Source organism: Balaenoptera musculus, chromosome 16, assembly GCF_009873245.2.
Source record: "Balaenoptera musculus isolate JJ_BM4_2016_0621 chromosome 16, mBalMus1.pri.v3, whole genome shotgun sequence".
Taxonomy (NCBI): Eukaryota; Metazoa; Chordata; class Mammalia; order Artiodactyla; family Balaenopteridae; genus Balaenoptera; species Balaenoptera musculus.
In genome coordinates, this window is record NC_045800.1 from 37,161,910 (window position 1) to 37,176,962 (window position 15,053).

The following is a 15,053-nucleotide window of genomic DNA, read 5'->3' on the forward strand; positions in this document are numbered from 1 at the left end:
AGCTACGCCTTACCTTTATATTTAGAAAAAATATGCTCATACACAATAAATACTATTTAAAAAATGAAAATGAAAGAGAGTAGACAATAATTCAAAGTAATTAAAAAATAAAGGAAAGATTGCAAAAAGCTAAAAGATTTGAAAATATGTAGGTTACAAGTGATCTGGGAGAAAGTTTAAAGAGCATGGAGAAGATGGAAGATTAAAAGTACTCAGAATGGGCCTATGCCACACATCTCAATATCTGGCAAAGAAAGAAAAAATTAAAATACGATAAAAACTATATCCTGGTCCAAAGAATGCTTTTCAGAATATCTATTCACATCTACCAACAATGACAAAGGAGCCAAAGTAAAGGGAAGCTCCAAAAAGATTACGGAAATAGGAGATGTTAGAGGACAGTGGCCTAAAAAGGTAGGAGAAAATAGGACTGTGTGCAGAGATATATTTTCACATCCAAGTTACTGATCCAAGTGAACCCCACAAAAGTCCAAGTCATCTAAATAAGTAATAATCTTGTGGTCTTACACCTGCTCTTTAGTTGGCCAAGTACAAATGGCATGAATTAGTGAAGACAGTCTGGAACTTAAGACTGAAACAGACATGGGTTCAAATCCCAGCTCTACTACTCACACAACTAAGAAGTTATGGGGTGACTGATGGGAAGGAGAGGAATCTGCATAATTTTATGAACAGAAATATGTATATATCATCTACAAAGATAATTTTGTAATATCTCAAATAAAAAGAATCAATCCAAATTGAGAAAAAAAATTTAGCACATAAATTTGAATCTAAAGTATTAAATAGTTTTTAAAAACATTTTTAAAATATTTTTTAATTTTAAAGATACTTTACTTGAAGTATAACCTTTATATTATTTTGACTAGAAATCCATTCCATTCATTGTGACCTATATAACTTTAATTTTATTTTTCACAAAATACTGGCCATTACCTAGAAATCAATGTTGCTTTGACTGAATATTTCTTAATGTTTTACTTCTCCAAGGATAAACTTTATGGTGGTAAGTTACCCTTTAGAATCAATGCTTTTCTCTTTTAATAAAGTTACATCTTATGTTGCCCTTATTTAACTTTACAATTTTCAAAGGAAAATATTAAACCAATTGTTATTCTAACTACTTATTTTGCAGTCATTTTAGTACTGGAAGTAGAGGTTTGTTTCTGACCTTTGCACACTCTCTCATACTGCTGTATAGCTTCTTCCACTTTCTGATTACTTAACTGCTCCTGCAAAATGAAAGAATATGAATTAAATGCAAATGTAACTTAACTACACCCCATTATTTAATAGTGGGACTTGAAAACAGGGCTTAATATTAAGTTTGAAATCTGTCTCCTAGAAGGCTAATAGTCTCAAGCTCCCAAGTTTGCTTCACCTCAGAGAAAAGGGCAGGGTGAGAGTGGTCATAAGAAATAACAAAACAAAACCCCCAAACTTTAAACTTTTAATGTACCCCAAAAATGCCAACTCATTTTCTTCACTCAACATTTCAAGCTAGCATGTATGTTGTCTTACACAACACAAAAAGCATAAAGAGAGAGAAATGAAAGTTTACTATGTATTTAATGTGGGAGGAACAAAGAAAACCATAAATAAATTCCTTAACAGTAAACTCAAAATGCAGAAAAAATAGGGTCCCCACATGCCCTATACGTAAAAAGTAGCTGGGAGGTTTGAAAAGGACGCAAGGTTAATTTCTGGGCACTAGAAATCCTTCAATTCTAGTTTTAACCTGCCAGGTAATCCAACCTTCACTCCTCTCATCTAACTTCAGCAATATCTTCTCATTTTATAAGTTTTAGAATAATCATTACAGAACCTGGAAATCTCTGAATACTATTATGAAATCAGCTGGAGATGGAAAGATGGTGAAGAGACAAAGAATGAAGGAGGAAAACGACGGAGAACTACGGACATGGACGGAGAGAGACGGAAAGAGACGGAGAACGAAGGAGGTGGACGGACGGGGTGGGGAAACAGACGGAGAGCGACGGAGGTGGAAGGGAGGGGACGGAAACAGACAGAGAACCACAGAGGTGCTCGGACAGTGATGGAAAGAACCTATCAACAGATGGTGTCTGGCTACACAGGGGTGCACTGTAACAGGTTTTCAATCTGGTTTGAAACCTCACCATACCTTTGGGTTGACACTGAAATCATCTGTTATCACCAAGTACTCATAGCTGTTCCCCAAAGTCCCCTAAGGTGTTGGAATCGTGAAATAATTGTCTTCCTGAAAGTAGGATTTTTTTTTTAATTAATAAATTTATTTATTTTTGGCTGCATTGGGTCTTTGTTGCTGCGTGGGCTTTCTCTAGTTGCAGCGAGCGGGGGCCACTCTTCCTTGTGGTGCGCGGGCTTCTCATTGCGGTGGCTTCTCCTGTTGTGGAGCACAGGCTCTGCTGCTCCGCAGCATGTGGGATCTTACTGGACCCTTAAGTCCCTAGGATTTTTTTAACAGCTTTTTTTCCTAAAGGCTTCCAAAAAGTCTCCTGAAAACATCATGACTCTTTTTCTGTGGGTGTAGGGGAACATGCAGGCAGACTAGGAGACAGTCCCCCCAGAAACCCTGCTCCCGAGGACTGAAAATCTCCCTAAACCTTGGGACGTCCTATTGCAGCGGCAGATGGAGAGACGAGACGGTTGGTCCGAGACCCAGAAGCAGGGGTTTGTGGAGGAGAGGGTGCGGTGCTTGGGAGCCGCAGCCCACACTTTGCAGCTACCTGCTGTCCAGACGGTGCCCAGGACACCGAAATCCAGGGTGGGTGGGGGGGCCTCGACCTCAGGCACTGCAGGCAGGGGTCCCCAGCTAACCCTGACCCCGGCAGAGCTGGGGCTGCAGGGCCCTTCCCTGACCGCAAATGCAAACGCACCTCTGCTGCAACCCCAGCAGTCCTGCGCACCCTGACCAGACAACTGGGCTGGGTTTACCACCTGACAGTTCTCACTGAGTTGTGATAAAACAAAACATTTTTAAGGCAGGATAAGGGAAAAAAAAAAATTTTTTTTTTCAAATATAAAGTTCTCTCTGTGCCCACCCCCTACCCCACTTTAGTGTGCATTATGCATCTGCATTAACCCTTCCTTAGAAGACACAGGAATGCCTGCTGTATTGTAAAGAGCTATTTTCTCCTGGTGCCAGCAAGATACCGCCTTAGGAGATAACCTTCCTTCTTATGGTGAAAGGGGCCATGACTACCCACTACTCCCTTTGTACTGCAGATCTGGATTGCGTAAACTGTCAACAATATACCATTTGATGTATAACCCTTTGTCTCAAAAGGTATGTAAACCCTGCTTTGACCTCTAATGGGTAGAACAGTCTTAAGAGCTTTCTGAAAGACTGTCTCCCAGGTTATAATCCTCAGATTGGCTCAAATAAAACTATCCATTTCTTACTTTAAAAAAACAAAAAAGAACTGATACATTTAATTAAACACTAAAATATACCAACAGAATCTACTAAAATCACCTTTAAAAACAAAACTGTTACCTTAAGTTGCTGAATGGTTCGCTGTTTCATATCTAGTTCCTGAGAACACTGGTTTTTCTTTTTCTCCAGTTCATTAATTTTAATCCTCAACAATTTCTCCTCATCACGCATTACAGATACCTACAAAGTAATAAATCAAATTAAATATTTCTAGAAATACTAATTGCTTTTTGTTTAAGATTCATGGTCGCTCGTTCAAAGATTCATGTCCTTTAAAGCACATTAGAAAAATTACAGATTCTAACATACATGATATGGCTTCAGATTATCAGAAAATTTCTTGATACTCCAAGGGAGGTACATATGAAGAAGCCATTTTCTTTTTACAATATTTTAAGACTCTCAAACCCTGTAAGTGCTCTCAAAAAAGAAACAACATAGACCCTTGCATGCAACAGCAAAATCATTATCATGGAAAAATCAATAGAGATACTCTAGGGGGAAAACACTGGCTCAGATTTCCAAGATCTATTAAGTAATGTGATCCAGTAATATAAGAAATACTTCAAAAGCTAATAATGGCACATAGAGAATGAAAATGGAACAATTACAAGATCAAAAGGTACCCATGCAAGTGAAGGTCAATTGACTTTTGGTATTACTGGTAATTTAATTCTATAAACCTATTAAAGAAATCAAAAAGCACTATGAATTAGTATGCAAATCTTAGAGGAGAGGAGGAGAGAGCAGGGGAAAGGGAAGGGGAAGGGAGGAGAGATAGCAGGTAATCTATGTACACCTTTAGGCCAATTTACATGATACCAATCCTTGAGATCTCAAAAACTGAAGGAAGTTAATTGAACAAAGTTCCCCTTCATAAAAAGCATGGTATCTCCATGCTTTTTATAATAATAAAATAATAAAAATAAATAATAATAAAATAATAGTAGTTCTGAGGAGTTTGGTTTCAGGTGATTTTTACACTTCTTTTTAGGCTTTCTGTATGTTCCAAATTTACTACAATAAATATATATTCCTTTTATAATCATACATTAATAATATTTATTTTTATTGTCTTACTTTGTTCAAAAATATGGGACTTCCAGTAATAAACACCATCTTCATCAATTTTACAGATATAAACTGTCTGCCAATAATATACAGAAACTATGTGTTGCACCAAGATGCACATAAGGACTGCTTCAGTTTCCATCCTGGCTCTAACATTTATTGGCCAAGTGAACTTGGACAAGTTCTCTCTCAATGCCTACTTCCTTAGTCATAAAATGGAAGTTAAAAAAATGCCTATCCCTAATATTTGTGTGAAAATTAAATGAGATGATACATGTAAACTCAGAACAACCAATCCAGACTAAGCTCCTATTATTATTAGAATTGACATCATACATTGTTTATTTTGAAAAACAGAAAACACTATTAATACCCACCCTTAGAGGAATGTTAAATAGTCATCTATACAATAAAACATTAGTTAAAAAGAGATACCTCCTAAATTCTGCTATAAAAAAATCTTAAAGGGCTTCCCTGGTGGCGCGGTGGTTGGGAGTCTGCCTGTTAATGCGGGGGACACGGGTTCGAGCCCTGGTCTGGGGGGATCCCGCATGCCGCGGAGCGGCTGGGCCCGTGAGCCACAACTGCTGAGCCTGCGCGTCTGGAGCCTGTGCCCCGCGGCGGGAGGGGCCGCGGTGGTGAGAGGCCCGCGCACCGCGATGAAGAGCGGTCCCCGCACCGCGATGAAGAGTGGCCCCCGCTCGCCACAACCAAAGAAAGCCCTCGCACGAACCGAAGACCCAACACAGCCAAAAAAATAATAATAATAAATAAATAAATAAAGTAGCTATAAAAAAATTTAAAAAAAAATCTTAAAATTATATTTTAAAAGCAATTATTTATATATAGTTGACCCCATTTATAAAAATAAAACTATACAAGCACTATTTACATATATTTATTATGTAAAATGCATATAAAAAGATCTAAAAGAACACAGAAGGACTGACTGTCAAGAGTGGTCATATTTAAGAAGAGAGAAATGAGATTGGGGAGAAGGCTTTCACTTTTACCTTCATTTCTTAAAAAATATTTCCTGGGCTTCCCTGGTGGTGCAGTGGTTAAGAATCCGCCTGCCAATGCAGGGGACACGGGTTCGAGCCCTGGTCCGGGAAGATCCCACGTGCCGCGGAGCAACTAAGCCCGTGTGCCACTTTGCGCTCTAGAGCCATGCCATGACTCCTGAGCCCATGAGCCACAGCTCCTGAAGCCCGCGTGCCTAGAGCCCGTGATCCACAACAAGAGAAGCCACTGCAATGAGAAGCCCATGCACCGCAACAAAGAGTAGCCCCCGCTCGCCGCAACTAGAGAAAGCCTGCGCACAGCAAGGAAGACCCAACGCAGCCAAAAATAAAAATTAATTTTTAAAAAAATTTCCAGATAATGTATTATAATGAAAAGTTTTTAATTGGAAAAAGAAGCCATTTTTAAAGAACCGAGTAACTAGCTCCATATGAACACAAGTCAATTATACCATGTTTGATAATGCTTACTGATCATCATGGTGTTCAGAAATAGTATCTTAAACCAGGAAGTTTCTATACTCCAAGAATCTTCAGCCAGGATATCACTTAACAGAAATAAACAACCTACATTACAACAATCTAAAACAAAAAACATTTTAAGAGGACTTCCCTGGTGGTGCAATGGTTAAGAATAAGCCTGCCAATGCAGGGGACACGGGTTCGATCCCTGGTCCGGGAAGATCCCACATGCTGCAGAACAACTAAGCCTGTGTGCCACAACTACTGAGCCTGCGCTCTAGAGCCCGTGAGCCACAACTACTGAGCTCGCGTGCTACAACTACTGAAGCCCACGCGCCTAGAGCCCAAGCTCTGCAACAAGAGAAGCCACTGCAATGAGAAGCCCACGCACCACCACGAACAGTAGCCCCCGCTCACCACAACTAGAGAGAAAGCCTGTGCGCAGCAACGAAGACCCAATGCAGCCAAAAAAAAAAAATTTTTTTTTAAATAGATCAGAAAAGACAAAGGAATGGTGTTCTAGCCTATCCTGTGGTAAAGTCAAGAGAGGTAGACCAGATCTCACAATCAGTAATTCAAAATCAAACTGCACGGGCTTCCCTGGTGGCGCAGTGGTTGAGAGTCTGCCTGCCAATGCAGGGGACACGGGTTCGAGCCCTGGTCTGGGAGGATCCCACATGCCGCGGAGTGGCTAGGCCCGTGGGCCACGATTGCTGAGCCTGCGTGTCTGGAGCCTGTGCTCCGCAACAAGAGAGGCCGTGATGGTGAGGGGCCCGTGCATCGCGATGAAGAGTGGCCCCCGCTTGCCGCAACTGGAGAAAGCCCTCGCACAGAAACAAAGACCCAGCACAGCCATATATAAATAAATAAATAAAAATAAATAATTAAAAAAAAAAAAAAATCAAACAGCACAGGCCTTGCTCATACATTACATTTGATAGAAATGAGGAAAATGCATGAAGGCTTAAATACAGCCTAATGGTTATTTCCTTATTTGTTTTGTTGAGGATACTATGAACAACATGTGGACTGATAATAGGAATGTAAATCCAAAGTTCCCTCTGGACTACTTATCTAAGTGAAAGGAACCTAACAAAAGGCAATAAGGTGCATAGGGCTAGGACTGCAGTTTATATTTTGGAGTATTTATTAATCCATTTACCTGTCATTTGCCCAGAATTTATAAAGCTTTCAAGCCTGTCTACCACCTACAGAAACTCTAGTCTTGATCCTGAGGTGTTAAAACCGAAATGTCATTCGAAATTTATTTTACAAGTTCAGAAGCTACACTAAATCCAAAGGTAAGTAATATATATCCAATGAGGGGAGAAACAAAGGCTGCCCTGGCCAAAATTACATTCCTAGAAAGCAAACAATCCAAAAATTACATTCCTAGAAGGCAAACAATTCAGGCTTCTGAATGACAAACAAGTGCTTTTCCAAATTATGATTTTTAACTTGCTGATCTGACTAAACATTTTCCTATGCCTAATTACAGTTTAGGTCATCTTTACTCTCTTACATTTCTAATCTAGCCCACTTTGAAATACTTGTTGCGTGGCCTGGAAACTTTCTGTGTATAATTATCAGAAACAACATATATTTTGCATTTTATCTATGGTGGTATTTTTTGGATTTTTCTTCCATTAATCAAAAATTTTATTACATTTCCCTTATTATGAATGAATACATATCCATTATAAGAAATAATGCAATGAGTAGACCTTTTAAAAAATTACCTAGAATGCCATTACCTAAAATAATCAAAATATATATTTTTATATTTCTTTGCAGTCTATATTATTATACAAATTGTTTGCAAAATTTTAATCCTATTATATATATAAAATTGGGTCCGGTTTCTATTACTTAACATTATAACACAAGCATTTTCCCATATTATCATAAAAACTTAGTACTTATCACTGTACTTAAATCAAAATCCTGCTAAATAAATACACTAACATGAATCAGGGAACTTAACCACTAATAAAGCAGTGGAAAACACAATTTAAATATCTGTACAAATCATTATAAATGATAAAATAGGTCTTAGGCCAAATCTTCCAGGTATCAGAGTGCTTAAGAAGCTGGCAGGGAAAAAAAAAAAGAACCTCTGCTCACAGAAAAAGGAGATGGACGCAGAGGGTACCAGGTCCACAGCAGGAGCTTCTCCTTTACCAGTATAGGCCTAATAGTCATGAAAATTATAATTTATTTAATCAAAAAGTTCATATCCATTCATTTTTAATTTACATTAATGCTATACTATTGTGAGAGTTTTCTTATGCTAAATAAAAAATTATTCCAGGACTTCAATGTCAGGTAGTTTAGAAGAAAGTAACCAATCCTCTGTTGAAAACAACAAAAAATGCTGTATAAAAAAATGTTTTAAATCTTTTTGAAAGCACTGAGGAACTAACAAAAAAATAGGAAATACTGAGATAACAAAAAAAATAAGTGAAAAAAGAACCACAGAAATAAGTAGAGCACTGACTGGCTTTTATTTTGAGGACATTCATAGAAAGAGGAGGCCTGACTTTCAACAGGTAAACTAGAACGTATTTGCAATATATTTTACTGACAAAGAATTAGAACGAAGAATAAAGAAATCCAACACAATAATAATTTTTTTAAAAGGACAGCAAAATTAAAGAAAATATGAACAAATGGATTTCACAGAATGAAAACTGGAACAGACATATAGTGAATAAAAACAAAAATAGACACTCCATTTCATTAGTTATCAGAGGAATACAACTTAAAACCATAAGATACCCGTTTACATTCTCTGACCCAACAATTCCACCCCTTGTTATACAAATTCTTGCACATGTGTACCAAGGGCATGTATAAAATAGGATCACTGTTTCTAACAGCAAAGAATGGAAACATCTAAATGGTCAATAGAATAGATAACTAAATTGTATAGTCACACAATGGAGTATTACACAGCAGTGAAAGTGATTAATTATAACCATACATAAATGTCAGGAATATGATGTGAAAATGTCTCAGAACACGTCATAATGTTTAGAGATAAAAAAACAAATATGATTTAACTTATATTTTTAAAAGATTAAAAAAATAAAAACACAAAACATTCATTACAGTAACCTCAGTGGGGGTAGGAAACATAGAAAATGGATGAGACCCACAAGCATTTGTTGTATCAATATTCTTCAGACCTTACACATTTAAGTATTTTTTTGTAACTAACTCAAAGTAATGAAAAATATTTAAAATTACTTCAGCTTTTTAAAAAAATCTAATTATGATACAAAATCCAACAGTCATAAAAGAAAAACAAGTTGCTCCAAGGCAAAAAAAGGAACATAATCAAAATGAAAAATGGCAATGTGGGGGAGAGACAGGGGGATATCTACAATTAATATCCTTAAAAAGTTAATTTCCAGAAAATATACAAATCAATTTTCACTGCAAAGTAAAGGAGCTGTTACAGTGGAGGATTACTGGACTGAATGTCAATATTAAGACATAGAAAAATATATATATATATATGTGTCATCTTGGGCAGTTACTTAACTTCTTGTCTCATATGTAATGGGATAGTAGTATTGTTGGGAAATTATGTGAGATAGTATATGTAATGTAGAGCACTTAGAATGGTATATGGTTCAACCAAAGACTATATATGTGTTTGCTTTCTTCATGGTATTTTATTGTGTATATGCAATATAATTAATTTAGCTAGTTTCCCATTGATCAATGTATAGCATTTTCAATTCCTCTGCTATTCCAATGTTGTTGTCAATATCCTTACATATCCATTACCATTGGCAAAAAAAAAAAAAACAAAAAATAGTCTCCTTATTTTTCTCCTAAAAGATTAGCTTTTCATATTTAGATTTTCATTATTCTTATGGTTGTTTGATTTTTGTATATGGTTTGTATTAGAAATCTATGACTATTCCCACTGCCACCCTTAAATTAAAAAAAAAAAAAGTTAATTTCCTAAGTATGTAACAAGCTCCCACAAAGCAATAATAAAAAGAAAAACAATAACCCAAACTAAAATACAAAGAATATGAATATACAGACCACAGGAAAAAAAAATACAAATGAATTTTAAACCAAAAAATGTTCACTCATAATTAGAGATATGCAAGTTAGAATTATAGTTGAGATACACTATTTTCATGTCAAATTAGCAAATATCAAAGAAATATGATAAAATACTACTTTGTGGATAAGAGTATAGAGAAAAATACTCTCTTGTTCTCATACATTAGTTCTGGTGAGTAAACTGGCATAATCTCTAAAAAGCATAATAAATATCAAAATTACAAATGTACAAACCAGTGACTCATAAATTCCACTTTTAGGAATTTATACCAGAGGAAGACTTGCAAATGTTCAAAATGACATCACTGCATGATTAACAGAAGACTGGAAATTACCTTAATTTTCCAACAATACGGGGCTGATTAATGGTAAATAAATGTTCAGAGTCATAAAAAAGAAAAAAGCTCATTTGGAGACTCTTTATATCCTGAGATGGAAATATTGAGTGAAAAAAACCAAGGTTCACATAGTGTTTATAGGATGTTTCCATTTTTTATAGGAAGAGAAGGAAGGAAAAACAGAGGGAGGAGGGAGAAGTGAAGAGAAAAAAAATAGTTGGTAACATCTGACGCCTTGGAGGGAAACTTGATAGCTGGGAGGCAGTTTTTCCCCTCACTATACATATTTTCATATATTTTAAATTTGGAATCATGTGATTATATTTCCTATTTTTAAATCAAATTATAATAAAAACTTGTTACAATTGCACTACATACTCTCCTAAACACTATCTGCAAACAAAAGTTTGCTATTTACTTTTCTGGGGGGACTTGAACTTAGCAGCCCTTAAAAGAAAAAAAAAGGTTCTAATCTTACATAAGGCACATATTTTTCTTAATATTAGACATCCTTCAGTTTGTTTAATCTGACTAAATTTTCTTTTGTGAAATAACTTTTCTCATCATTTAAGAAAAATTATGGAGCTGACAAATGTTCTGGTCAATACTAAACTTAGTGTCTAAACTTGATATATAAGGAAAACAATCTTTATCATTTAAATTGGCCACACACCTTTTCAAATAACCTACCTCTTTCTGTACTTGCTCAATCTGCTTTTTGGCATCCGCCAGTTTCTCTTTCAGCTCAGCATAATCTTCTTCCTTCTTCTGAAGATCTGCTTTCAGATTCTGGGTAAGAGCAGCGCTTGCAGAGAGCTCCTCTTTCAACCTAAAAAAAAAATCACTTATCTATAGTGACATATCACTAATCACTTAGAATCATATGCGTGAGCTACTAATAATCTACAAAATTAGATCTTTTCACAAATTTGGAATGTCCAAACCATGAAGAAATCCTTCAAGGAGGATTTCAGGAGATTTTGTAAACAGATCTTTGCATATAACCTTTGGTTCCAAAGGTTTATATAAACAAAATTGAAGTTCTTCAGTCATCATACATGCTATACTTAACCAGATTAAGATATGCCCACCCAAATTCTTTAAAAGCTACACAGAAAAATCAATAAATGCTTCCCATATTTTCAAACATTTTAATAACTTTTAGCTTACTTTTCTGTTTCTTGCCAGTTTATTTCTTTTTCTTCTTCCTTTAATTGAAGTGAATGCTTTGCATCTTGCAAATTGTTTGTTAATTTTGTGATTTCTTCTTTCAATTTGACTTCCCTTTCACTTAAATCTTTGGCGTTTTTGAGAGAATCTTGAAGATTTGCTTGAAATTCCTTCAGATTTCTTTCTTGCTTTAAAATGATAGATTCCTTTTCCATAATTTCTTGTTCTAACTTGGCTGAATGGCTACATTCATCTTTCTGAGTTTCTAACATTGCTTCAAGTTCCTTTATTTTCACCTTATAGCAAGTAACATCTTGTGTAAGTTCTGAAAGTGCTCTCTTTCCTTCAGCTACATGCTGTACTTGAATATCAAGACCAACAGTTTTTTCTCGCAATTCTTCCTTCAGCTGCTGTATAAGACTTTCTTTTTCTTTTAGTAGATCACCTTGATGTTTATTCTCCCTCTCCTCTGTTTTTAGTCTATTGTTTGCATCTTTACAGTCTTTTACTTCTGCCTGTAATTTTTCAATTTGTTTTTCCAGTTCCTGGATCTGATGTCTTTTTTTGGAGGAACTCTTTACAATCTCCTTACATTCTTCCCAAATGGCTTCAACAGTAGAGTGGAAAGACCTTTCCCTACCAAGTTCTTGAATACCATTTTCTTTAACTTGCTTACTTATCAAATAATCATTATCCAAAAGATGTAACTGTGTATTCGGCAAATTATCCTCTTGAGAACCATTTGACAGATCCCTGAGATTGAGTAAATCTATGTTTGAGATCTGAGAAACTGAATCAAGTGTACGCAATTCATCTATTTTTGTTTGCATTAATTTTATTTGTGAAACATTATTTGTGATGTTTCTTCTAGCAGTTTCTATATCCTTTGACAATTTCATGATCCTCTCCTCCTGTTCTTGATTTATACCTCTCTGCACATGTAATTCAGAAATCGCATTGTCATAATTCGACTGAATTTGTTGGACCTCTACACTAAAACTACAACTCTTTTTTTCAGAAGAAGAGAGTTCCTGCTGCAAATTAACAAGCTGTTTATTTAATTCAGCTTTTTCTTCCTTTTCATTTTTAAGTTCATTCTCAACAATGAGTAAACGTGTTTTCAGCTCTTCATTATTTTCTTGTAAAACTCTAATGTTTTCCTCATCTTCTGAAATGCTCTCTTGCATTTCTTCACTTTTCTTTTGGTCTTCAGTGATGGTTGGACTAACATGTGTAGGTCCTTTAAAGATAAAAAAAATTATTATTAATCTAGCAAACCTTAATAAAAATCAAAAAGTTACCATATAAGCCAACATTCAAACATAGGAAACATATGAAAGCACACTTTTAATGAAAAACAGAAATAAGCTATTGAGTAAAAAAGAAAAATCAGGTTGCAAAACATACATAGCATACACCAATTTATGTAAAAATTGTAGTTCCATTAAGTCACAGCAGAAAAAGTTAGCAAAGGGTGTGCAAGAAAATCCTGGTAACTACTTCTGAGTGGGATTACTAGTTACTTCTACTTTCTTTTTATAGCTTTTATGTTATTTAAATTGTCTACCAAAAATCTTTATTATTACTATGAGATAGAAGGTAGGGAATTATACCCTAAGGCAAACTAAAGAACAGTTTTAAAGTACAATTATACTATAGATCTACTAAATTAGTGATTTGTAAACTGAGTACCTTACACTTTCACAGGTAAAATTAGGAGAAAAATGGTTAAATTTATGCCAAGTCTAATGTAGCCCTACCCTTCACTAGCTGCGTAACTGTCAATAAACTGCTAGACCCCATAGCTGCTTCCTCAAATGTAAAATGAAAAATAATAGCAATAATACCACCTATCTCAGAGTTATCGTGAAGATCAAGATAATCAATGAGCTTAGAACACTGTGCTTGGGATATAGTTAGATATTATTAGAAACTGAAAATCTGTACAGAAGAGTTCAGCTAATTAAAAATAAATAAAAGTTTGGCTTTTTCAGGCTTAATATCTACATTTCTAAAATAAGGATATTTCTACCTGCCCTACTTGCTACAGAATAGTGTTAAGAGGGCCAAATAAGTTAATATGTAATGTATGTTAAAGCATTTTGTAAATGTTATATAAGTACAAGAACATAGTTGGTATAGATTAAACTATGTCCAGAGAAGATGCACCATTAGCTAAAACTTAATTCTTGATATTTGACAAATTAACTCATCTCACACAACTGTCCAGTATAAACTATGTTCACATTTTTCTCACAGATTACATGATTAACTCTTGAAACATAATTCTCAATTCTCCAGATACACAAATTTATCTTTTTATGTCTTCATACAATTTCCATTGATATAATAACTGATCTGATGAGTATCTCATATCCTAGGAAAATTACTTCAAAACATATAAGAATCTGATTCTTTGGTTTTTAAATATTTTTCCTGTTCTATTTCACTTCATGGTTTGATGTTGATATGTGTGAACTTTATATACACAACTCTAATACAATTTTTATGAATTTTCTACACAATACTGTACTGACATAATCAACTCAACATGTCCTTTGACCTTCATTCACTCCCCCACTGGCCACTTATCTGTCAATTTCACCTATATTTTTATTTGGTAGTCTCATTAAGCACGTTGAGAATCGAATTCCTCATGCTTAAAGGTCCCACATATAATATGAAATCCATAAAAGCAGAAGACAGTTATAAGGGAGAGATGGATTGAAATTCTCCTCACTAAGAAACCTGTTACTTTCAGTTGGTAACTGTCCAATGAATCTTTAAAAAGTGTATTTTATAGTTTTCTTTTCAGTGTGTGCCACCATATTATCCTATGCATCTGAGCACGTTAGATTATACTGAAATAATATGTTTACTTGTCACTCTCATTTACTAGATTCCAAACTTCCTGACAGCAGACTCTCTGTGTCTAATGCATCTTTATATACATGAACAATAATCCTAAATGAATTTTTAAAAATATTTATTTATTTGTTTTGGCTGCGCCAGGTCTTATTTGCAGCATGCAGGCTTCTTAGTTGAGGCATGCGGGGCTTCTTAGTTGCAGCATGCGGACTCTTAGTTGCAGCATGCATGCAGGATCTAGTTCCCTGACCAGGGATTGAACCCAGGCCCCCTGCATTGGGACTGCAGAGTCTTACCCACTGGACCACCATGGAGGTCCCCCTAAATGAATTATTTTTGAAATTTAGCTACATCGCTTATGTTCTCCTTTTCTATCTCTAAGACATATCATTATATCAGAAAAACGTAACTTTTGTCATCAGTAACCTATTCTGGTTCTAGATATGTGCAAATTTATAATCTAACATGCCTCGGTTATATTAACTTGGTTACTTTAGTGCAATTTTATGTTTTAAATTTTAAGCTGTTCTCTTTACAGTGCCTTTTTTACAACAGTGGTTCTCTAGTTTTAGAGAA

At 35.4% G+C, this 15,053-nt stretch overlaps 1 protein-coding gene across 7 annotated transcripts in view; it reads right to left on the reverse strand.

Moving 5' to 3' along the window:
• Positions 1–15,053, reverse strand: part of KIF20B (kinesin family member 20B) — a 75,786-nt gene that overhangs the window by 22,780 nt on the left and 37,953 nt on the right. For all 7 annotated transcript variants that reach the window (XM_036829692.1, XM_036829693.1, XM_036829694.1 and 4 more), the window contains 4 exons: positions 11,610–12,849; positions 11,130–11,268; positions 3,521–3,640; positions 1,193–1,253 (listed from right to left, as the gene is read on the reverse strand). In XM_036829692.1, coding sequence (XP_036685587.1) covers positions 1,193–1,253; positions 3,521–3,640; positions 11,130–11,268; positions 11,610–12,849 — 1,560 coding nt within the window. The remainder of the gene's footprint in view (positions 1–1,192; positions 1,254–3,520; positions 3,641–11,129; positions 11,269–11,609; positions 12,850–15,053) is intronic.